Here is a 25861-nt window from a genome sequence, read left to right as displayed (position 1 = left end):
CTCCAGATTTTGGTTGGTCAGCCAATAACACACGCAGGCTTGATACACACACATCGACAACCATGAGTCCATGACACGCTCAGCTCAAAATACCAAAGTTCGTCCCCTCTTGTCCGTCTCTTTTCCTCACTGTCGTTCTGTTCTCGGCCTCTCAAGTCTGAACCATGCACTCACGTTGGCGACGTCAACATCTTATCCACTTCGATCAGGGTCTTTTCACGGCGAATTCATCGCATACCTTTTGCCTCAGTCTCAGGGGTGGCGTCCAGGAAAGTTCAAAGGAAGGGAGCAACAAAAGTTAGGCATGAACGAAGAGAAGAAACCACACAACGCCGCCGCATGCAGGCATGCTAGTCCAAATTCAGTGCACTGCCTACCGCCGGTCCCGACGCCCACAGCTGCGATCCACACAACCTACGTACGATAGCAGCAGTACACTACACGGAGAGAGACCGACCGGGAGAGTGATCTGGATCCAGTGATAGCTTATCACTTTTGCCTCCATGCAGCGATCTTTTTTCCCAGCTCGGTGATGATGACCAGCCGCAACCGCAAAAAGTGCCGCCTTTCCGCCGGTCTAAGCGCGCGATGACAACAAAACCGAACTGTCCGTAGCGAGGCCTCGTCCCATTATTGCTCGTGCGCGGAGCCTCACGGTCACGGCCGCTCTCTGCTTGTATTTTCTGCGAGATTCCTTGTACCGTCACGATGGTTTGGTTTGGCAGTGATGGGTTTCGCTTTGGGCTCTCCATAGTACACGCTCACTGTCGCGCAGCGTGCTGCGCTACCGCCTGACGCCTAGAGCCCCTTAGACGCCTAGGCCACACCGTGCCGTCCGTGTCACCGACACGACAGCGTCCGGTGCGTGCGTGAGCTAGCTGTGCCGCGCAACACGCCGACGGAGGCCAGAAGAATAGTCTTTGCCAGCGTCGTCGTCGTGCCGTGTATGTAGTGAAGGATCATGGAGGGCGACAATGCATGGCCGCCCGTGTACGTAGTTACGTACGTGCCGTGAATCCGTGAAGCGCGACCCTTTTTCTTATTCCGGCAGCACCGTTCGTGTGGCCGTGCGTGTAGGTTTTCTGCTGGCGCGCGCCCGTCCTGAGTGTACGCTTCTGGAATATAGATAACATAATATAAGACGACATATGGCTGTCGGTGTACACGTCACAGTATTTATTTCTCGATCGACGTAGGAAGCCAAATTTGCATGAACTACTCGTAGTAGCTATAGTAATTCAACCTACCCGTAGCTTAAACTAGTAGTAGAACCAACAACTACCGACGACGGGGACTGAAAATATATGAATCCTCTTGACATTTTGATTTGATCAGCAATCAATGACACCACACCACAACCGGAGGAGGTGGCACACCGCTTGGATTTTCAGTTTTATTCGGGCACATTTTATCAAGTATATAACTGCTGTCTGCTGGCAATAACCAAAGCGGAGATACGCATCCCTTCTTTTCATCTTTTTTTTTTCTTAAGGGAAAGATACGCATTTCTTCTGGCAACACAGACAATGCGATACGCGGATCGATCGGATCGCCGCAGGTCGCCTGGCCTCTTGCTCGAACGTGTGCGCCTGTCCTGTATAAACAACTAATGCGCGTTCGCAGTTTGCCCGATCATCAGAGGATCGTATCGGCGCACAGCCTGGGGGTCTAGTCCAAGCATTCGTGCTGCCAAAAATATCGCTGGTGCACCTGTTGACTCCTAGCTAGGTCGTGTACTCGTGTGCAATACTGAATACTCCCAGCGATGATGCATCAGTATCACGCAGATACGCCTCGATCTGGACCTCACCGAGAGGACCAGAACCAGTACTACTTGCTGCAGGGATATATACCCACTGTATATACCTTAGTCTAGGATATTTCGAAGAATAGAATCCAAATTGGTAGCCACATGACCGCTCAGTCACGGCCGCGAACACGTCGTCGTCGCACCAAAGACATCCACATCAACGTACGCCCATCAATTGATTTCTCGTCTCCGGAAGCATCTAGCTCACCTTATTCTCACGTGTTCAGCTAGTGCTTACGTACTGTCGCGGCCTTCCTAGTTTCGACGGCTCGCGAGGGAGACATGGAGGACTTGAGGTACACGATCAAGGAAAAAAAAAACGCCTTTGACAGCGAGCAGGGGGAGTGGTGGAGCATTTTTCTCCCGGCCTCCCGAGCTTTTCTTTCGGAAACGGATTCTCGGAAGTACTTACCTCTCTCTAGTTGAGTCACTTACACGTGAATCCAACCCACACACATCAGAAGCTCAAGTGCAGCACAGTACTGCAGAGAAGGCTCATCACTTCTTTCCTCCCTACTAGCCTGTGTGGTTGGCCGGACAGTGACGATGGAGCTCCGGCTCACAAGATCTCCGCTTTTCCTAGGGGGGAAGAAAGGTGGGGTCAAAAAACAGCTGGCACGGCCCATGCATGCCGCCACATGTGTCGGCGCGCGCGCTTTCCCCAGCCCCGCCGCGCAGGAGGAAACGAAAACTGCCACCAACACCTACGGCGCGACCTGCCGGCCGGTCTCTCCGTCTCGTCTGGCTGCCCACCCTCCTCCGGCTCCCGGCCGGCGTCCATAAATATGCGGCCGCGCCACCCCCAAGAACCCCGCACCTGCTATCCATCCCTCCTCCAATCCTATCCCCTCCCTTCCCCTCCTCTCGCATTGCCGCCGGCGCCACCCGGTAAATGACTGGAGGCCTTGCTGGCGTCGTCGAGGTCGAGGTGCTGGCTCCGCTCTGGTTCGTGGCGTGCCTGTCGTCCCCGTCGCCGGAGCCGTCGTCGTTGCAGCGCGCTCGCCCCGGAGGGTTTATCAACGAAGGTATGCTTCATACCATGTACAGTACTGTGATCATTTCTGCCATCTCGGTCGCCTCATGCATCGTCATGATCAGTTCTTTGCGGTAGGCACAAGATAGAGCGAGACTAGTGTTCTTTTAATAATTAAGATACTTGTAAAAAGTTTCTACCTTAGGGAACTCGATCGGTGCATGCACGGTGTTTGTGGCATCCTTTGATGTCAAGCCTACATGCATGCGCACGGGTTACACGTACGAAGCCAAATTAAAGCTATGGCCTGGACAGCTTAGCTGCCTGTACCAGCAGCAGTAGTTTCCGATACGGATTTGTGCGGACCAGATCAATCGTGACAGCACGGAACGCCTATGTCACGGTACACGATGACCGTCCATACTTGGTTTTTAGCGCCTGAGGAGTAGAAAGTGAAGTTTTGCATGCTCAGCTGTTCCACTTTGATGATCATCGAGGATGAAAAAAATTATAACCTATGCTTTCGCAATGGATTGTTTAATTTGTTCATCCCTAGCTAACACGAGGTGTTAATGTAGGGTATATCACAGGCTAAATCTTGTTGGCAATATATACGATCTTTCAACGCTTCCATACAGAAAGACTGAAGAAATTTCTTAACAAGCTCCAGCGAATAGATTAAGCAAGCAAGGTATGCCGTCTGATTCTATGAATGGATTGGCAAATAACTGCAATAATCCATATGATTTAATGAATAGTTTTGAACTTTTAATTCTGCTAAATTTTGCCAGGAACTTGTGAAAGTCCCAAAGTATCGATTCTTTTAACTAACTGTTTTTGGATAAGGTCTTTAACTAACTGTCGGTTTATTTTCTTAATCGTTGATGAAGCAGGCTGAAAGCGAAAGTTCAGGAAACCCATTGGACAAGGTGATGGATCCCACTACTGTTGATTCGAAGTGGATGTCGCCCGTCACTGAGGACGGGTCCATGGATAGACGAGGAAAACCAGCTGTCAAAGCAACCACTGGAAGATGGAGATCTGCCATCCTGCTGCTAGGTAAAACTTACTGTTTTTATCTAAAAAAATCGCTGCGAAACATCTCACGTGTTTCAAAAATAAGTTGTGTAAACAGCTACAAAATATCGGTGAAAGAGCTTGTTTGCTGATGCCTAATTGCTTACTCTGTAGTCCGTAAATGATTGATACTTCCTCCATTTCAAATTGTAAGTCATTCCAACTTTTTGAAAAAAAGTCAAAGTATCTTAAGTTTGACCAAATTATACAATAAAGTACTAATATTTATGATACCAAATAAGTATTATTAGATTTTTTATTAAATATATTTTCATAGTATATCTATTCGGTGCTATAAATCTTTGTAGTCCTCTCTATAATTTTGACTCTCCAAGAAAGTTGGAACAATGATCTGCAATTTGGAAACGGAGGGAATGGAGGGAGTAGTTACTGATTTCAATTTGTAAAGTGCTCTAGAACCGGACTATCCAGAAGTGTAAATCCATCGATGTACAATTTACCATTTGATAGAAAAGGTCCGTTTGCCTGCCCATGTTGAGTGCAGTTCAGAATCCAAACTGGACTCTTCAGGTTCTGCACTACGTTTGGCCCTCTCGTCGATTTACTCCGCCACGAGCAGTAAACTCTGTTTATATTCTGAAGTCTAAACTCGGATGTTTTGGTTGCTGGGAACTATTTTTAAGCTTTGTGGTGAACTACAAACAAACCACATGAACCTCTGCCTTATTCTGTCAGAAAACTGCGGATCAGATAGATGATTGAAACTGACTCGAGATCACATCTCTTTTGCTTGTGTGCAGCTAACTACGGCCTGGTCACGTGCGCCTTCTTCGGCGTCGGGGTGAACCTGGTGGTGTTCCTGCGGCGGGTGCTCCACCAGGACAACGCCGAGGCGGCCAACAACATCAGCAAGTGGACCGGCACCGTCTACATCTTCTCCCTCATCGGCGCCTTCCTCAGCGACTCCTACTGGGGCCGATACATCACCTGCGCCATCTTCCAGATCATCTACGTCACGGTACGATCGATACCATCATCTTCAGCCACCGATCAATTATCGTCACAATCCTCAGATCCTCTTCTGTTGCTGCACTGTTCTTACTGGATTAATTAATCAACTGTTATTGTTTGTTCTTGATCATCATCAGGGCCTGGTGATACTGTCGCTCGCGTCATGGTTCTTGCTGGTGAATCCCACTGGCTGCGGCGGCGTCAACTCGCGCTGCGACGAGCCGTCGGCGCCCGGCGTCGCGCTCTTCTACCTGTCCACCTACATGATCGCCTTTGGCAACGGCGGGTACCAGCCTTCCATCGCCACGTTCGGGTCGGACCAGTTCGACGAGACGGACCCCGAGGAGGCCCGCTCCAAGGTCGCCTTCTTCACCTACTTCTACCTGGCGCTCAACGTCGGATCCCTCTTTTCCAACACCGTGCTGGTCTACTACGAGGATTCCGGCCGGTGGGTCATGGGGTTCTGGGTCTCGGCCGCCGCCGCGGCGCTGGCACTCGTGCTCTTCCTCCTCGGCAACCCCAACTACCGGCACTTCAAGCCGAGCGGCAACCCGCTGACCCGCATCGCGCAGGTGCTCGTCGCCGCGTCCCGCAAGTGGCGCGCCGAGGTGCCCCGCGGCGAGCTCCTCCACGAGGTTGAGGGAGAGGACCCCAAGGTCTCGGGCATCCGCCGGATCCTCCACAGCGACGAGCTCCGGTTCTTCGACAGGGCAGCGACGGTCACCGAGGAGGAGCGCAGCACGCCGGAGACGATGGAGGACCCGTGGCGTCTCTGCACGGTGACGCAGGTGGAGGAGGTGAAGTGCATCCTGAGGATGCTTCCCATCTGGCTGTGCACGATCGTGTACTCGGTGGTGTTCACCCAGATGGCGTCGCTGTTCGTGGAGCAGGGTGCCACCATGAACACCACCATCGGGTCCTTCCGCATCCCCGCCGCGAGCATGTCGCTCTTCGACATCCTCAGCGTGCTGGTGTTCATCGCCGTGTACCGCCGCGCGCTGGTCCCGGCCATGGCTCGGGTGTCGGGGAACCCGCGGGGCCTTACGGAGCTGCAGCGGATGGGCGTCGGGCTCGTGATCGGCATGGCGGCCATGGTGGTCGCCGGCGTGGTGGAGGTGGAGCGCCTGCGGCGCGTGGCGGCGCCGGACCAGCCGAGCTCCCTGAGCGTGCTGTGGCAGGTGCCGCAGTACGCGCTGATCGGGGCGTCGGAGGTGTTCATGTACGTGGGGCAGCTTGAGTTCTTCAACGGGCAGGCCCCCGACGGCGTGAAGAGCTTCGGGAGCGCGCTGTGCATGGCGTCCATCTCCCTGGGGAACTACGTGAGCATCATGCTGGTGAGCGTGGTCACCAGCCTCACCGCCGGGGAGCGGCGGCCCGGGTGGATCCCGGGGAACCTCAACTCGGGACACCTCGACAGATTCTACTTCCTCCTCGCCGTGCTCTCGCTCGTGGACCTCGCCGTGTACATCCCCTGCGCGGTGTGGTACAAGGGAATCAGGCTCGACGGCGGCGACGAGGTGAGGAAGGCCTCCGCGCACGTTTAAACACTGGGCCTGGGCCTTTTGCTGGTGTGCTGGTGGCTGGTTTCATTGAGAGAGACGGACGTGGGCTGGCCCGTATAGGAAATAAAATGCCACGCTCAGCGGTGGATGGCCCATGTTGTTCGTGTCAAGCAAGATTCAAGAAGCAGTAGTCTCTGACTCTCTGATCTCAATGTGAAGTACAAGTACCGATGCTACTACTCCTATGTACGACTGTGTGTATATGTTTAGGGTTATGTACGGATCTCGGCTGAAGTGGCATGCAACAATCCTCTAAAAGGCAGACTTCTGTTATTGTGACCGATCCAAAATTCCAAATGGAAGTAAAAACGCCCGATCCATGTCAGATTGCCATCTTTGGGTAAATCTGGCTTCCAGCACGCAACACTCTCGACGGGCGGAGAAGTGGTTTCGTTTACCCGCGCGGTGGCCGGACGAGGCAACGAGTTCCCCCGTCCCTCCGCGCCACTGCTCGCGCGCGTCGGACGGTCGGAGCACCACCGCTTGGGAACTCTGCACGCCACCGCTTGGCTGTCTCGCTCGCACCGGCGCACCGCCCCCGCCGCCGTCTGCTACCCGCCAGCGCGCGGCCGCATCGATCCGAGCAGAGCATCCGTTGGTGACACCTGCAGAGCATGCTCGCCACTTGTCAGTTCTCCCTCAGCAAGGCGCCAGCGCCGAGCTCGATCGCTTTGGCTGCTCTCGCCGAGGCAGCGGTAGACTGTCCGGTAGCTGATCTCTCGTCATGGGACGTGCGCTCGTTGCTCGTGCCGGTTGATTTTTTCGGAGAGCACGATGCGTGCTACATGTTGGCTTTGTTGCTAGTATGTGTGGCAGACATGAGACATCAGCTGACGAAGCTGAGAGCCGCGCCATGTCCGTAGATGGGTATCTTTCGGTTCTTGGAACTTGATTCGCAGGTGGGTGTCGCGTGTCTGCAGGACGGTTGATGTTGCTGGCGCACTTGGATCATCAGCGTCGCCTGCATGGTTGCATGCACCGTCACCTACTCCACTGCAAGAACCACGCCAGAGACATTTTCTGTTGCCTGTTTACATGACCTCTGAAGAGGAGGCACTGTGATGAGTGATGATTTAGATGGGGGGCTGTTAAAAGTGAAGATGATGGAACAAAACGAAATCGTGGGGAACACTAATCATCACAAGCGCAATGAGTCGATGACGTAGGCAGAAAATGGAGATCAGGCAAAGCTATAGTAAGCACAATATTTCAGCCACTGCACGGGGGACACAAAATCAAAACTGAATGGAGATGCATGACAACACTGCAGACAACACACTGACATTTCAGAATGTTGAATAGTAAACATCGGATTATGGAGAAGTGCCGGATCACAAAAAACGTTGAAGAATCCAATTGGCACCTCATATCAACAAGCGCTGTAGCACCGTTCCTTTTCTGAGCTGGCCGTAGCATCGTTTCGGATGAGAAGGGCTGGACCATCGCATTTCTTGTGGTCTCTGTTGAGTTTCTCCTCTCAGCTGCAAAGCACATGAGCTTGCGGGGATCACATTCACATGGATATGGATCATTGCATGAACATGCATGCATTTCTCGCCACATAACATGCTTGTTCCTTCGACACTGGTGGGAAACTTCGATCTTAGTAACGGTTGGTTTTTAACTCCGTACTTAGTATCGGGCTTAACGGCTAATGGACGAGGAGCCTCCCGTGATCTCCTTTAGTACCGAATGGAGGCCCCTTTAGTACCGAGTGGAGGCTTCACCCGGTACTAAAGGTTACCAATTAGTACCTGAGGACCTTTAGTACCGGGTGAAGTCTCCACCCGGTACTAAAAGCTCTCTCCTCTCTCTCCTTACCTCCCCACCCACTCGGCCTTATCCTTTATGGGCCTGTTCGCTTCAGCTTATAACCTGGCTGAAAAGCTGAAACGGCTGATTTGTTGTGAGAGAAAACACTGTTTGGTGGCTGATAAGCCGGCTGAATAAGCTGAAGCGAACAGGCCCTATCTCCCCACCCACACCACCAGCCTTATCTCCCCACTCTCCTCTCTCCACCAGCCACTCCTCCTTCCACACAGCCTCCTTTCTCCTCCCTCTCCTCTCTCACTACCGCAAGCAGGGGGTCTCCCCAGCCGCCGGCCACCGAGGGCGTAGGGCCTCCCCAGCCGGCCACCAAGGGCGCTGGCCGCGGGTGAGGAGGCCCGACGACGCTTGATGGCAAGTATGTAAGGAGATGCAGTGGAAGGCTCGACGGCACAGGCGAAGCTCCCGTGTGAACTCTATGTTTTTAATTTTTTATGTGATTCTTGTGAAATGTGTGATAGTGATTCTTGTGAAATGTATTCTTATGATTCATGCTGTGATTCTTGTGAAGTCTGTTATTGTGATTCTTACTGTGATTCATGTGATTGTGAATTTTTTTTTATTCTTGTGAAATCCATGTGCGCGTAAGGAATTTGTGATTGTGATTCTTGGAGAAACAGGTGCTTGTGATTTTTGGAGAAGCAGACGCTTTTGGAAGCTGGAGCAGTGGTATAGATAACCGTACTATAGAGGTGGTTTTAGTATCGGTACTAAGACGTATACCTCGAGTACCTGAAACCAATCTGCATGGTTTCTTGCCGGTCCTTTCACAACCATTTCATTTTTTTAGATAATCACCACCATCACCATTCCACATGGGCATATATGTGGTCGGCAGAAACATTTCTGATTACATCTAGGATACGGATGCATCGTGTGCCAATTCCATCCATGTCGCTGCTGCACTATGGCGACCCATACTGCTGCTGCTGTAAGTAACTGTTTTCTTCAGATTGGGAAATACGGGTTCAGACATTTTCAGCTACACCAGGGAGTAAAGGGCAGCCACATGAATTCCATAGACATACAAAAAAAATAATTTAGAAATTGCAGATTTCTAACAGAGTAACACGGTGCGGCACGGATGCCAATATTGACTCTCTGCGCACCTGCATGTTCGAACACTTTCAGCTCGAGAATATAGTCAAACGCAAGAAAAGAAAAAACATGGAGAGAAGCGATAGAACTAGAACCGCTTGAATGCATGTACAAGCAGCCCACGGTCGGTCCTGCACTGCGCGTGTAGTTCACTGACCATGCCTGTCTTCGTGCCTGCTCGTGGTACGGCTTGCTCCGCCTCTCTCTGGTCGACGATGCACCCACGCGTTAGGTTGAACAGCGCGCACCAAACCCTGAAGAAACCACACTAGTTGCCAGCACGAGCACGACTTTCTTAACGTTTCAATTCAGCGGCTTTACACCGTGCGCCGGTGAAGTTTAATTTTGAGCCTCCTCCTATCTGTAATATAATGGCCGGCCGTCTGAAGGCATAGCTAGCTGTAATCGATCCGTGCGAGTTCACTTGATTTCGTGCTGATTTCCCAACCAGTTGCGTCAACCTAGCTAGAGATGCCTGGTTAGTGCACCTAATCCGTGGGCTAACCCCCCCCCCCCCCCCCCCCCCCCCCCACACACACACACACACAATTTTTGTAGATGATCACGTCACATGCTTGATCCCCGTCACGGGTTGTACAACGCCACACCTCGCTGCCTGCTTCGGCCGATCGACACCGTGGGTTGGTAACCGGTGTTGCGCTACTGAACGAAGGTTATCCTGCATGGCTGCACCATATGCAAAAGATCAGCCAAAAATTCGCAGGGATTGAAGCTGCACAGGACAAGAATCTCTGCATGTACATGTAGCCGCCGCCCGACATCGGCGTTGCAGTTTTGTAATGCAAGTAGCCAGTTGATGGACAATGCAGCGGCGAGGCGAGGTATATGTGGTAGTGGTGGGTTGTAGTAGTTACATTTTTGTGGTGGTAGTTGTATATGGCAACTTGGGCACATGCTCACAAGTTGCCACCGATATCGTAATTTTCAAATCTCCAGCAAACCGGATATACTAACTCGGTGAGCTTTGTCCGGCCGCGAAACGGAAGAATATCTCCACCTCACCAATGGTTTCACGTCGACAAAAGCAGCTGAAAGGCAAAACCTCGCATGCCATCCATCCAGTAAACAAAAAGAACAATTAATTAACAGAGGAGGGTTTCGTTTTCGCATCTCGTCGCTGACCGCATCAGTGTTATCATCGGAGGGTCCCAATCAGTCGCCGATCACCATCAGGGTCTCTGAATTTTCTGTCTCGGCGTGCATCAGCCACCACTGTGACAAAACGGAATGATCTGTGGACGCGACGTTTTACCTCGTCGGGCGCAGTGAAAACACGAGCGGGCGCGCGGGCGGATTGCCCGAGGGCCGACGAGGATGCCGACCTCCCAGAGCATCCTGCAGCCACGTGCGCGCGCGATCCGCTGATCGAGTTCGCCACACGCCGTCACGTGCTTACGGCCCCCGGTTCACCGTCACGTCGAGGCGTTTAGGGGCGTCGGCTATTTGATAACTAAAAACTTCATGTCACTAATTATAAAATTAATTATCATATTATGGACTAATTAGGTTTAATAGATTCGTCTCGCAAATTAGCCTTCATTTGTCAATTTAGTTTTATAATTAATCTATATTTAATACTTCTAATTGATATCTAAATATTTGATGTGACATGAACTTTAAATATTTGATGTGACATCGGACTAACAGGCCTAACTTGCGTGTGCTAGAAACTAGAAAGAATCGCAAGGCTACTGCAGCAGCCCTACTATATCAGGGATGTAGCTAGGTGCGTGCAAACATGTAATACGTGTGTACAAGTAAACCAACCATATCTAATGAGAGTTCTTGTTTTGAAACCTCCATACCAAATACGATTGGGTTGACTCGTGGGGGAAAAAATATCTACACCTAACCACAAATGCTGCTACGTGTAGCTCAACGCCAACGGTCCTGCAGATGACGCTGCATTACACATTGTAAATCTTGAGAACAAGATTCTAAAAAATGCTGAGGCGCGCGGCCGTCCGTCGGATGCGAGGCACGGACGGCCCGCGTCCGCCGTCGCGCCATCCGGGTCACGCCCCGCCGGGGGAGCCAGCGAAACAGGGCGCTCCACGTGGACGGGGCCGGATTTCCCACCGTCGCCGACGTGGGTTAGTGCGTCCCATCTGGACAGAGCCGCGGGCGGGCCCACTCTCCAGGGGGGGTGGGGTGGGGGGGGTGGGGGGGGGGGGGGGGGGGGGGGGGGGGGGGGTGACGCTTTTAAATGGAAGGCGGCCAGGCTCCCTCCCCCCGCAAATCCCCGCACACCACAACTCGTTTTCCTCTCCAGGAGAGGAGGGGAGGGACGAGGGCCGCGGCGTCCGCCTGATCTGCTCCGACCCGAAGCGGCTGCGTGTGCCGTCCTCCTCAGTCTCAGGTGCCCCCCGCATTCGCCTTCCTCAATGAATTCCCCCCTGCCACTGTTTCCTAGATTGCTCTGATTCGGTGTGGATTGGTGAGGAATCGATTGCCTTTTCGTTTATCCGGAGTTTGGTTTTGGGGGCGTGTTGGGCTCGGGAACATGCAGCCGGCTCGCCGGCGTGGGATCGTGGCTCGCTGTCGATTCCGCCGGGGGCTGGCGGAGCTGGTCGTCGATCCGCAGCGTTCGGTTTTGGGGGGATGTAATGGGGACGCGGTAGTTCTCCGTGGGGTCTGCCGTTGGAGCTCGACGTCGATCTCGCCACCGGGCACCCGCGACACCTTCCGATGTAGATTGGCCCAAATGATTCGTGACGAAGCACGCTCGTTTCCCACCAGATCTGTAGGATTCAGCGAGCCATGCCGCTCCTCAGATATTTCCCCGCGGTATGGGACCATGATATCCGCCCCTCGTGCCGTTGCCACTCGTTTTGGGAAACCTGACATGCCACCTTTCGCCGCAAACTTTTTGCAGTTCCCGTTAATCCTGTGGAGATAAAAGCAGCTACCTTCACAACTTTTTTTTTTGGCCAACAAAGGCAGGCCTCCTTTGGTCCTTTCGCCTTGGCCCCTCCATGTTGGGCGTCAATGATGCTCAGCCTCTCTGTTTTTTTACTGATGACTGATGCGCTAAGCGCGGAGTTGGCGATGACTGCACTCAAAGAATTGACCTTTCCGCTGCACGAGCAATCGTCGCATCGACGAAGCAAAATGTTGCTTTGGTCATGTATAAAAAACTCTTATTTTCCTTGCCCTAAAAAAAACCTCTTATTTTCCAGACGAAAAAGGCATATGCTTTCTCGTGCTAGGAACTTTGAATAGAAAAGAAATAGCGGGTGTTTCTTTCAATCTCAGTTACGGCGTCACGCGCTCCGCGGCCGGCGGGCGGCGGCGCGTAGTACGGTGGTGCCTGACCTAGAAAAGATAGCATCGTGATTAACGACGCGCCGCCGTCAGATTCCGTTGGATGCATCTGGACGGTGGGGATCGTCTCTTTCCTCCCCGCGTAGTGCCAAAACCGGCGCAGAAAGATTCACCTACTCCGCCTCACTGCTACTGACAATAGTTGGATGGAGTACATTATGATATCGTGCGGCGTGCGCGCCTGGGCTCTGCCGGCGCAACGGTACAAGGGCGCAGGGGTCACCGCCGGCAGGGGTGGCAGTGTGGCACCGAATTCCGGGACCACATGATGGCTTGCCTCACCGGTGCGCGGATTTCTTTTTTGGCAATTCCCAATTGCTAGACCATTTTTAGCCGTAGAATAAAATAACCTAGCTGGATTCGGACAAGTGTCCAGGGGCGTGGATCAGCAGATCCTTTTTTTTTTGTTTGGAATAATTGATCAGCAGATCTGGGCGCGGTGAGATTTGAAGACTGCTGCAAGGGCCCTCTGGTTACTGGTGACTGGCCTTCACCTTGGCCTGGTCTGCAACTTGCTGTGCTATGCTGCCATACTGGTGCTGTGAATTGTGAATTTGTGATGCTCTCTACTATGCTAGGAAATGGCCATGGCAGCCGCCATGTGCCGTTTGCCATTTGCTCGTTTTGCCTCGCTCTTGCTGTCCAATCAGGAAGTTAGGGATCCTAATCAGTCGGGCGACCTCGTCTAGTCGGAATTAATGCGTAGGATCAGCACAGCCGAACGTCTCCATCGACAGATCAGATTTGTCTCCGCCTGGACGGCATAGTTGGCCGGTAGACCGGACACGTTCGAATCATTTTGGCCATGGGAGACAGACAGCATCTGAGTACGCCTTGTGGAGCACATGTTCACTGTTCACCATAACCATAGTGGATGGTGCACTACCAAAGGTTTTGGACAGGGACAACGATTTCATGAAGAAAGACTAAAAACTGAATCTTTCTCTTTTTTTTGCGCAGAAGCTAACGGTTTCTTAGATTTAGTAACGTTCCTTGATCTCAACCACTGTTCTGTAGCACCTAGTGAGTAGTTGCACGCGCAGATGAGTACTGGCTGCATCTGAGCTGAACTCTGAATGGTTGGTGGATAGAGAAATGAAAGCCTTAAGACTTCAGATTCAGATTTGCTAACTTGTCAAAACTGACCGCTCGTACAGGGGCAACGATTTCCTTGCTGCTGGATGGTTATTGGGCAGCTTAGATTTGACCATCCAATGTGTGTGGTAGGATTTGATGACCTTATCATATCAGATGTGGTACCATTTATTTTCGTCCCAACTTGCCATGAATCTCTTCTCCACACGTTTCTGGTGCTTGTAATATCTCTTGCGTGCTGCTTTCCTGGGGTTCATAAGTACTTTGACAAACAAAAAGCTAGCCGTCCAATTATGTGAACTTGTGCAGCCTCACATGTTTCTCAAGGGGATTTTAGGATTGGTCAGTGGCACGTAACATCACAAGTGACAAGGCCTTCCACTTATTTGATCGATCAACATCGTTTTTTTTACCATCCTGGGTCTTGTAAAACTTTTCATTTCGTTAGTTTTGTGCGGTATAATTCAGAAGTACAGCTTTAGGCAGATCTGAAGCAGAGCGCATGTGAACTCATGGTGCACTCAGGAAAGCGAATCTGAATTCTGAACAGAAGCCATGGGCTCAGCACATGCTGCTGCGATGGATGCAATCCCCAACTTGCTATGTCACGTAGGAATATTTTTAATCATGTTTAGCCAAGAAAGTGTCAGCATCGCATCATGTCTGGCATCCCTGCCACCTTTGTGGATGGAGACGCCCTCGTGCCTTGTTTTCTTTTTAATGTGTCTGTGTGGTTGATGCTCCTCTCGTGCACTCTTAGAATCTAAGCGACTAAGGGAACAAGAGCCAGGTTGCTAGATATTTTTCGTTCATGGCAGTTTTGGTTCGGTTGATGTCATTACAAAATTGTTCTTGATTCACACTTCCCTGGGCATAATTTAATCTCAAGTTGTCGTCTGATCATCTGTGTTTTGTTGTCTGCAGCAAAATGGGTGCTGGTGGCAGGATGACGGAGAAGGAGCGGGAGAAGCAGGAGCTGCTCGGCCGTGCTGCCGGTGGTGCTGCAATGCAGCGCTCACCAGTGGACAAGCCACCATTCACGCTGGGTCAGATCAAGAAGGCCATCCCACCTCACTGCTTCGAGCGCTCGGTGATCAAGTCCTTCTCCTACGTGGTCTATGACCTCGTCATCGTCGCTGCGCTCCTGTACTTCGCGCTGGTCTTCATCCCAGCGCTCCCGAGCCCTCTCCACTTTGCCGCCTGGCCGCTCTACTGGATCATGCAGGGCTGCGTGTGCACCGGCGTGTGGGTCATCGCGCACGAGTGCGGCCACCATGCCTTCTCCGACTACCAGCTCCTCGACGACATCGTCGGCCTGGTGCTGCACTCGTCGCTGATGGTGCCGTACTTCTCATGGAAGTACAGCCACCGGCGCCACCACTCGAACACGGGCTCCCTGGAGCGTGACGAGGTGTTCGTCCCCAAGAAGAAGGAAGCTATGCCGTGGTACACCCCGTACGTGTACAACAACCCCGTCGGCCGGCTGCTGCACATCGCCGTGCAGCTCACCCTCGGGTGGCCGCTGTACCTGACGACCAACGCGTCGGGGCGCCCCTACCCGCGCTTCGCCTGCCACTACGACCCCTACGGCCCGATCTACAACGACCGGGAGCGCATGCAGATCTTCATCTCTGACGCCGGCGTCATGGCCGTGTCGTTCGGGCTGTACAAGCTGGCGGCGACGTTCGGATTCTGGTGGGTGGTGCGCATCTACGCCGTGCCGCTGCTGATCGTGAACGCGTGGCTGGTGCTCATCACCTACCTGCAGCACACCCACCCGGCGCTCCCGCACTACGACTCGAGCGAGTGGGACTGGCTGCGCGGGGCGCTGGCCACCATGGACCGCGACTACGGCATCCTCAACCGCGTGTTCCACAACATCACGGACACGCACGTCGCGCACCACCTCTTCTCCACCATGCCGCACTACCACGCCATGGAGGCCACCAAGGCGATCAAGCCCATCCTCGGCGAGTACTACCAGTTCGACCCGACACCCGTGGCCAAGGCGACCTGGCGCGAGGCCAGGGAGTGCATCTACGTCGAGCCCGAGGACCGCAAGGGCGTCTTCTGGTACAACAACAAGTTCTAGCCGCTTGCGGAGCTGAGGCGATCGCCCATACTTACCGGCAGGAATGGGAGGAAAAATCAGGAAGAGAGAAGATGGTAATCGTCCTACCAAGTCCCCATCTACCTATCTATGGTTAGTCATCAGTCTTTAGACAGGAAAGAGAGCATTTGGGCACAGAGACGGCTTAATACTGCAGTGCCATTGCTAGATCGAGGTGCCATCAAGTACAAGTAGACGAATTTGTCAGTGTAGTGTGCGTGCCCATGGCGCTGATCTCTGGGCCGTCCCCGAGTTGTGTTTCCTTCTCCGTGTTCTAGTCGTCGCCGGCGTAGGCTTGCCGGCGGCCGTCGTCGTGGTTGGCGTCAGTGGCCGTGCCTATGCCTGGCCGCGCGTGCGTGTCTGTCATTGCGTTGGCGTCGTCTCTCCGTCCCCCCCTCGCGTGCTGTTGTAAAACCATGTCATGGTGCTTTTGGCGGAAATAACATATCGTCGAACGGCAACTTTTTGGGTTAGCTGACTACCTGTGGTGGTTTTCTGACTCGGCGCACATACGGCTCTCGTGTCGCGTTTGCTCGCTTCTGGGCTGCCTGCTCGCTAACTGCCCCGGCCAAGATTGTCCCGGCTGACCCCGTACAAACCGATTCACACAAAAGATGTGGCGAGCAAGGGCGAGCGTGCTCCTCTCTTTGCTCGGACATCATGCCTTGGCGCTGCTTGGCTGTAGTGCCAATTTGCAACACTGGTCCCATGCGAATTGTGTGGTTGGAGAAGAACTGATTTCCGTGGCAATCACCTTTTTCTGGGAGGACCAGTGTTGCTCTCGGCAGTCTCAACTGTCCTTACGGATGGAAAGCTAATCCAAAACTTGCACATACACGAGCCCATCAACGTGCTCTATGTTGAGTTCATCGCTGTACAGTATGTGTAGCTCATCCCGTAGTGTTACAAAATCTTGTGCCTTGGCATGAGATCCACGGAAAAGAAAAATCTGGATCGGTCTGCATCCGCCCGTGTTTCCTGCCGGAGGACCCGCTGAAAAGTCGCTAGCGCCTAGCAGGAGCGCTCAACATCATCACCGGCGGCCGGCGGCCGGTGCCACCCATCCATCTCCCGGCTACAGCGCGTGGCACCGGTGGCTAGCAGCAGCGGGCGCACCCTAGCCGTGCAGCAAACAGTGCGTTCCCATGTGAGCATTCGGTTCGACGCCATGAATTCGCGGGAATGGGCACATGGCCAAATCGGCCAATCGGCAGACCACACCCTTCGTCACAAACTGTTCCTTTCGAGTACGCGCACACGCCACTACAGGTGCACCGTGCACGCTCGTACTGGTCCAAGTACGAGCAACTATTCCTCCAATCATCGATGGTTCGGCCGGCATAGCACAGATCCGTTCGGGGCCACCGACCACCTGCCCAAGTGGAGTCGTGTCGAGCGATCAGATATTCTAATGGCGCACGGCTCGGTCGGCGACGGCGACACGACGTCGTGCCAACCAAACCAAACGCCCCGCGCGCGCGGGTGCGTTGGACACGAGGATGCCGTGGCCGGGCAAGCTGAAACCGGCTGCCGAGCAGAGGACCCGCGCCGAGCCGAAGCGCGGTTTGCCACTTGCCAGGATGGGCATGCTCACCCGCACGTACGCGCGGGGGAACACGACGGCAGGGGTGGGACAGATGCGGCCGGGCATGGCTAGTATGGTATGGGCGTATGGCCTTGGGCCGTGGCGCCGTGGCGGTGGCGCTCACGTGGAAGCAACGTTTGTCTAGCGCTAGCAGGTTTGTGCGCGTGGTGGGTTGGCTCCACGAGAGATAATGTACAGTACAGGGTCTCCTGCTAATGAACTGGGGCATTTGTGATGACCTCGACATGACAAATATGCGTAACCGATGTCGTACCTGTGCCATATAGTGTTTTGAAACCCGACACTTCCTTCACGAACGATCCTTTTCGGGGCCGATGCAAGCAGGCCCGAGTTGACACATCGGTCGTACGCCGGAACAGCGATAGCTTCCTTTCGTCTGCAAGAAACTAGCATGTGCAGCGTCTGAAAACTGTACGCTGTTGATGGCAATCAATTGCTTGTTGGCAACAATGTACGCATCGCTTTCTCTAGTTCCGAGTGGAAGAAAGGCGTCTCTTGATCTTTTTCTTCAAGCGAAGTTAACGAGCTGCCATACCTTTTTTTAAGTACAATAAGGACGCACACGACACAGCCAACACAGTTCACATGCACACCACACGCGCACACATACGTGCGGTCTATACACACGTTTGTGGAAGAGATTTGAAGGTCTAAATCTTCAGAAACACGCAGTTCCACTTATACACACGCGTGTGTACCCTAGCGAATTCAGAACTAATCTGAGCGCAATTGGAGCGCAATTGGAGAAAGGTTCCAGTAAGGCATCTAGGTCCGATGCGGGATCGAACCTAGGCACGCTTGGCGAACGCCCTCGCCAGCAGCGTCTTCACAAGCTGCCCATGCCTGCCCCAGCTGTTCATTGATGGGACGCATAGTTGAGTTTCTGGGCTGGGCCATTCCACCATCAACCACGGATCTCTTCCTTTTTCACGGGGGCCACGGCGGCAGCATAGACCGGCCCAACTGTTTTGAGGAAATGGACAAATCACTAGGTCCAATTGCTGTTATGACCGTTGTTGGCCCATAGTTTGAAAACGTTAATGGGCCTCAATGACAAAAAACCCCAAGCCCAACATTTACGGAAATCCGGAACTGTTTTATAATGTTAGAGCGAGGAAAAGACATGGCAAGGCGCTAGAGGACCGTTTGTCTCGGTTCCTTTTTGTCACAGTGATTTTTTTCTTTTTTGGGATTGACAGGAACCACCAAGGAAACATCCTCGACGAGGGAGGGAGGGTTCGACGCCTGAGCGAGCAGGAAGCTTGCCAAGAGGAACCCGGCGCTCCGGCCATCATTGCATATAAAGCCGTTTTCAAGCGTTATTTAATATTGAAACGTTGGCGTTTCAAGGATAATTAATCACTACCTAGCATACATGTAGGTTTATAGTTTTTTTTAAAAAAATCTTGGCGTTTCAAGCATAATCAATCACTACCTCTAGCATGCATACGGGTTTATAGTATAATATCGAAACATTGGCGAGTGTTAATAATCAGACCCATTATTCCTCATTATTTTAAGCTTGAAGAACCATGAAAATGTTAAACCTACAGTGGTGTAGCAAAAACTTTGACCAAGGTATATCTCACTGTGATCGATTCTTATTAAAACGGTTACAAGAGATTCATCATTCATGGTTCATTTCTATATTCAAGTCTACACATTCATATATCACTATGATATTTCTTTTGTGGTTGCCGTCTATTTGGCTTTGGAAATGTTTGCATGGTAATCGATCGACATTTCCATGAAGTTGATCTACCTAATGATTTGTTAACAGGGCCACAACTCCCCCCCCCCCCCTCCCAACACACACATAGTTCATAAAACTCTACAGTATGCATGAATTCAACTGCCTAGTTAATACACATAACTGAAGATTATACTTAAGATCCTGCTAATGGCCACCCCAATCATTTCATCCTGGCTTCGTCCCTGTTTGTTAATACAAATCTCATTAAGCCTAGAGATAAATCGATACAGGGGCAATATACAAGGTGTTATCACCTAATATATGCAAGCATGGTAGCCAACCCCCTTACCACCCTCATGAAAAAAACGAGTCAAATCTTGGCGCCGCCTTGGCAACATAAACACATGGCAATATATAGGGGAAATGCACGTGCGTGCATGGAAACATGTGATAAAAGACAAGCACAAAAACACATGGAATAAGCGTGTGCATGCCAACGTGCAATAAAGGACAAACATAAGGAAGTTAGTAACCGATAACGAATTAGAACTGCAAAATTTTTAAGAGAGTGTCATCATGAGGTTCAAATGGGCTAGAAATCAAAATACTTGGAAATAACGAGCATCTGTTGCTGAATGATACCGAAACATGTTAGGCCAGTTCTTCCTAACGCACAGTTTCATTGCATAGTTATCAAATGTGAGAACTTGGTAATTGTGCATAATGAAACTCCCCTCACATCTGATGAATTTGACAACCCATCAAATGTAGTCAACAACAAAAAAAATAGAATTTAGAACTATGTTGCATATGCATGTATGTAGCCTTGGAATGAAGAAACACATGGACACAAACTAAATACAATGAGCTAGATACATCATCACATGAAGAAATGAACATCTACTTCGAGGGGGTTGTGCATTGACTGAGGAAATGATCCTGCTAGCCTTGAGGAAATTAGCCATATGCTACACAAAAGAGTCCAGTGATGAGTGAAATAAAGATGAGATTCTCAGTGTCGAAGAATACAAATTTAAACTTTACTGGTTATTGTCAAGTATAGATTATCCAGTAACATATATAGAGAAAAAACTTGGATTTATCGTATAGAAATATATAATACGAAAGCACACATAAATATTTTATTTTATTACCATTTTTGCGAAATGAAGTACATAGCCGCTAACATAACATACTCGCACGTTCAGATGAATATCGAGAAAGGCATTGCCCAAGGTTGTTAGTCGCTCGATATGATCAACAAGAGCTCACTCCTCATCCACGGTTTGAGGCTTTGAGCGGCCATCATCGATCCAGTCCCCAAAGGAGGGTGACGGCGACTCCGGCCTGCCGCCGAGGCCGAGCCCCAGGAAGTCCAGGAGGCGTTCCAAGCCCATGCGGTACCTCGCCCAGAAGGCGGGGTTCGGATCAAGTGGAGCCATCCGGATCGGGGGACCAGCCACCGGCACCGGCGCCGGCGGCGAGTCCGGACGCTGCACCGGCGGCGACGCCGGCGCCATCACCATCGTCGTGCACGCAGATGAGCCCCCAAAGCAAAGCACAGCTCTACTCAGTACTCTCACACACAAAGATCGATTCCCACCTATACGGGCAAAGCCACCGAGCTAGAATTAACGGTGGAGCTCGCCGGGGATTCGCTCGCTGCGGCTGTGGTGGCCCGTTACATATAGGAGCGTCGCCGGCAGGGGTCGATCGGGAAGGGTCATGCGCGCCATGCATCGACACAGGTTACAGGACCACCCCACAGCGCGTACAAATTTTAGCAGGAGGCGAGAGCTGTGCTTATTTGTTGCGTGGGTAATTTAGCAGCTTTTGATGTCCGAGCTTATCTTTGTCATGTAACAGGGGCGGACTTTTCATGTGTGCATGTGACCACATTAGCTATTAGGATCATTTATTTTTGAATTAACGGTGAGATGAATCATGAGTAGGTTTGAAGTATAAGGGTAGGTGAGGAGATCAACAGTTGGATGTAGAGAAATCAACGACTAAGATAATGCATGTGGTCATATATACATATACATATAGGGCGTGCTTGGTGCCCGGCCATGGAGAGCCACGCATGGCCTGTGGCGGCGATTTCCACCGCCACAGCATGTGGCGTGGCGAGGCTAGGGACCAAACAGCCCCATAGTTTTACATTTTTCGTCATGCAACGTACGTGACTATTGATGACCACCATTCTTTTCTTTTTTAAAAAAAGGAGGTAAAAACTTTTCTTTGATTTTTATTGGAAGCTAGGGGTATATTAAAAATAAGAGTTGTTTCCTCAAAAAATAAAAATAAGAGTCAGTCTATTTTTTAATTGAAAACTAGTCCTAGAACCACATAAGGACAATTCCACGCAACTTCGGTGCCACGACCGTTAACTGACCACTCTCCAACACAACTAAGCCAACTCGGTCGAAATATGATGACCAAACAAACTAATCAACTCAACTCAACAACCGACTATACGGTTTTGAGGGGAAGAAAATTAAACCCAGCAAAACCCTCTTCACGAATCACGACTACAACTTCCTCAGGACCAACTCACCGGAACGACCACAACTTCCAGTCTTCCCTGGGAGCATGCTGCATGGCTATCGTTCGCCATGTCTTGGTGGCTCCTACCTGCTTTAGTTCATCTGTTCCTGAACCAAAGGGCTATGCGCCCAGGCCTCCTGTTTCCAGCAAGTACGTGTTTATGGCTACCAGGTGAAGTGGTAGGTTTTTTTCCCCGTGTGTCTTAGTTACTCAGAGGTTGGAATGATGATTTTGATTCAATCGTATCATTTGATGTAATGGTTTTAGACTCTTTATCGATAAAGTTAAGTCGTAGTACTCGTAGGAGTTACATAGGAAGAATTTGCATCCCATTTTTTTTCCAAATTAACTTGATGCCACTCTGAAAATAATAGACTACCAACCATAAATGTTTCCCAATAACTAGTTAACGAGGATATCATAATATTTTTTTTATTTTTATTGAAAAACTTGCTTTTGCAGTCGTCCAATAATCTCATCACAATACAACTACCGTATCAGGAGAGTCACAACTCATTTATTTGGGAAGAGTTGTGGTGAATTATTGGTTTATCCTAATAATTACTGGGAAAGGGGAAGGTAGATACTGTTTGACCACTCTCCCAATATGGAAGTTAAATTGGGCATTTGCTAATTTTTTTTGGGGTGCTCTAAAAGATTTTCTGATAATTGTAGCCTATTCTTTATCGTCAAATAGTCTAACAACCCTACGTTGACTAGGAAAGCACATCGGTAATTTATGCATAGATGAATTATCATATCAGTGTTTCTGTCTGTGGGTCGTATCTGAAATTTCTTGGGTGGACGTCAAATGAATCTTGTTACTATTGGGTTTATGCGTGTACAGCTTGATGTGTCAATGCATACAGCATACAATTAAATGAACAGAGAGACAATCCTCAATCGATGACCGATTTCGTCAAGACTCCAGTTATCATTTAGAACCCCATAGAGTATATTTCACCGATAAAAGCTGACAAGAAACATGGTAATGTCGCTGATATATAGTCCGATACATGCTTGACAGTCACGACTCGACAGATGGTAACAAACACAAATTGAAATTTGAAAGCTAAAAATTTGGAGACTGCAGAGACGAAGATGATGCTGATAACACTGAGATGACCATAGGAGTTGATTCTGGATAGCTTCTACCGCGCAAGAAGATGTTAATTTCATGCATGCGTTCACAAGCGCCACCGGCCGACGACGACGACTCCGGCCAGACTCCGCCGCCGCCTTCACCGCCAGCCAAGAGATAAATTTAGAGGGTTATGATTGTGACGCAAGCTGAGTTGGACCATGTCCTCGTCCCCGGGCATCACGAGGTTCCTGCTACTGCTAGCGCCAGCGGAGGAGGCCCGCGGCTCCGCCGCAGGACGCGCCGTGGCACGGCGACGCTGCTGCAGGCTACCACCGCCAGCTCCGCCCACGACGGCGGGCAGAACGCCCAGGGAAGAAGGGCGCCTCCACACCAGCGACGGTGCGCGGCGCGCGAGCCTCAGCATGGACATGGCGACCATGAAGTGGTGCTGATTCGAGCAGACCAGCAGCCGCGCCGCCACCGGCGGCGTCGCACTGCTCGGGCCCGGGAGCGCGCCGCGGCCGTACAGGGGCTCCACCGCCGGCAACGCGACAAGGTCGGCGGTGGCCGGCACGGGGAGCTCCGCGCAGACGTACCCCGGGGGAGGGATGAGCCAGGGGACCTCGTACACGCCGAAGCAGAACCCGCAGTTGCAGTAGGCGCAGATCAAAGGGAAGCCGCCGCCGCCGCGCACCGGCGGGGGCAGCTGGGTGTCGTTCGGCGGCGCGGCGGCGGCGGCGTTGAGGTCAAAGGAGTCTTCCGGGCATACCATCGGGATCCGGCCGCAGGCGCGCAGGTAGCTGTTCATCGTCCCCACCACCAAGCCGCGGACGCGCCCTCGGACCGCCAGCCGTTGCCTCTCCTCGGCGCCGGCCGGGTACCCGTCTTCGAGGACCGCGATGACCGGCGCGCCGTAGACCAGGGCGCGGAGTACCTGAAAGACGGAGTACGCGTTCCTCCTCGGCTGCACCGCCGCAGACGACGACGATGAGCCGGCGAGTCCCGGGATCGGCGCGACCGGCAAGTCGCCGGCCGCCGGGATCAGCGCGATCGTCAGGTCGGCGGCCGCCGGGTTGCTCCCCATCTCTTGCACCTCTTGACTCTTGTCACCGTGGAGGCTGCGGCTCGGGTGCCAACTGCGAATGCGGCCGGGGGCTTGTCGTGGTGTGGTGGCAGCTGTGCACGCAAGATATAGCGCGTGGAGCTCGCTTTCGAAGGGCAAAACGGCGGGCTCTCTCTGCACTAGTCCAAAACCAGATATCTGCGTGCAAAGCAGCAAATCTTTGCAAGTTCACTAGGCATTTATTCGAACCCAGCAGAGTGTCCAACGGGCCATATCAAATAAAAAAGAAATCGTCTACTACTCTAGGAGTATAATGTGTATAAATGAGCCATATCTTCTCCTTGCAAGTTCACTAGGAGTAAATGAGCTGGAGAAAATACAGATACGCTTTCTTTTAAAAAAATACAATAAAATAAAATATAGATACGCTTCGTCTCAGTGAAATGAATTTGTAGAGGCCGCCGGTTCGCGACAGCGCTGGACGCCCAAACGAAAATTTCGATAAAAATATCGTTTCCCTCCAGATAAACGGCAAATTGTGCATAGAAATCAAACGCAGCAAGTCGTCAATATTTACCCAGCCTCTCTTTTCACTCAGGTGTTCCATAGATGTCGTTTTACGTGTAGAAATGGTGTCACCTGGAAGCAAAATTACGCACAAGATTTCTATTTTCGAACAAGAACTCAACGACAGAAGTTCATTCTACCTTCGGCCAGTCAGGTGTCAACTCCTTGTTTCAAAAAGGAAAAAACAAGTTTGGGATTTGCAATATCGATGCTTGCTACCATCCATGAGATTGTTTAGACACAATGCATAGTCCAACGATCTTTGGATTCAATAACCAATTTAACCAAGTGAATCCAAATATTCCAATACAATGTTCAGGTCATTAACCATGCCATAGTATCCGTAAAAAACTTGTGAATTCACAAACGAATTGAACCTAAAAAAACTCTAGACATCACATGCCAAGACAGCAATAGGACTAATAAACCATTCAATCAGAACGATGAGCTATAGCAAAGCTCCATACAACATACTGTTGCAGTTCTAGTTTACAACAAATGCAGACAGTAAGGCATTGCCAGCTTCAAAACAGATACTGGTGTACTGGTCACACTGTCACGGTGACCCGAGAACAAAATGCTCTCTCATATACATCAGAACCATGCTGGGACACATGCCATCATACAAAATTGACAGAACATATTTATCCAAAAAGGCACTTGGAATCTCAAAATCTACTTGGCTAGCATCTTCTACAAGGTTAACCATTATCACCTATATTTTATAGTTCACTAAATAAGAAATCCAACAGAGTCCAAGCCCGTAAAACAAATAAAGTGGCCAACAATCACAATATATACAGTTCCCTCATCTGGCAAATCTTAATATTTCATTCTCTGGAGAATGTAGCTATTTTGACATGTAACATGCTGAAACAGTGCAAGAACTCATATTCAACGACATCCTATGCGATGAACCAATGACTAAAAACAGTGCAAATCTTAAGTTTTTTTCTGCTTTCAACATGGAAAAAACTATCTTATGTTTATAATGGTCTATTATCCAACACAACTAAAATCCAGAACACAACAGATATTTTTGGCAAGCAATAATCAGTCATAAGACCATTGACCATCTTCCACGGGATTGTATCTAATAAAAAAGAAGATACGACAGTGAACATATGCAGGCATTAACAGTTACGCTATGAAACGGCCATCCATTTCCTATGGGTTCCTACTAGTTGGCACATGGATGTGCCTGGAACAGTCACTGCATGTTAAAACAGAGGAACCAAAGGTCACAAGCTGTCTATAAGTCAAAAGAATTTATCAGTTATAACAATACGCAAACAGTCAATGATTAGGTATACAATAGCAGCACTAAATGAGTTTGAAAACAACAGCATGATTTTGTACTTCATCATGACATGCTTAAACAAATGCCAAAATCACACCTATTGTCAAGTTTTTTGTAGTTCTGTGTTCTGCC

At 50.9% G+C, this 25861-nt stretch overlaps 2 protein-coding genes across 7 annotated transcripts; both read left to right on the top strand.

The window, feature by feature from the left end:
• The first annotated feature begins 2483 nt into the window (after window positions 1–2483).
• LOC117858422 (protein NRT1/ PTR FAMILY 7.3) lies at window positions 2484–8813 on the top strand. Of its 5 annotated transcripts, none has more exons than XM_072294921.1 (5): window positions 2484–2835; window positions 3374–3474; window positions 3674–3842; window positions 4622–4839; window positions 4970–8813. In XM_072294921.1, exons 3-5 carry the CDS (start codon window positions 3716–3718, stop codon window positions 6374–6376), a joined length of 1752 nt encoding a protein of 583 aa, XP_072151022.1. In that variant the 5' UTR covers window positions 2484–2835; window positions 3374–3474; window positions 3674–3715; the 3' UTR covers window positions 6377–8813. The 5 variants fall into 5 exon arrangements, with proteins under 5 accessions (XP_072151022.1, XP_034597557.1, XP_034597634.1 ...); XM_034741666.2 differs by having other exon boundaries at window positions 3362–3474; XM_034741592.2 differs by having other exon boundaries at window positions 2485–2835; window positions 3677–3842.
• A 2728-nt stretch (window positions 8814–11541) lies between these two features.
• On the top strand, window positions 11542–16342 carry LOC117835694 (fatty acid desaturase DES2). 2 transcript variants are annotated; one of them, XM_034715035.2, is made up of 2 exons: window positions 11542–11699; window positions 14684–16342. In XM_034715035.2, exon 2 carries the CDS (start codon window positions 14688–14690, stop codon window positions 15849–15851), a length of 1164 nt encoding a protein of 387 aa, XP_034570926.1. In that variant the 5' UTR covers window positions 11542–11699; window positions 14684–14687; the 3' UTR covers window positions 15852–16342. The 2 variants fall into 2 exon arrangements, with proteins under 2 accessions (XP_034570926.1, XP_034570931.1); XM_034715040.2 differs by lacking the exon at window positions 11542–11699 and adding an exon at window positions 11734–14549.
• Window positions 16343–25861: the final 9519 nt, after the last annotated feature.

Source organism: Setaria viridis, chromosome 1 (genome assembly GCF_005286985.2).
Source record: "Setaria viridis chromosome 1, Setaria_viridis_v4.0, whole genome shotgun sequence".
Lineage (NCBI taxonomy): Eukaryota > Viridiplantae > Streptophyta > Magnoliopsida > Poales > Poaceae > Setaria > Setaria viridis.
This window is presented reverse-complemented; position numbering and strand designations above follow the sequence as displayed.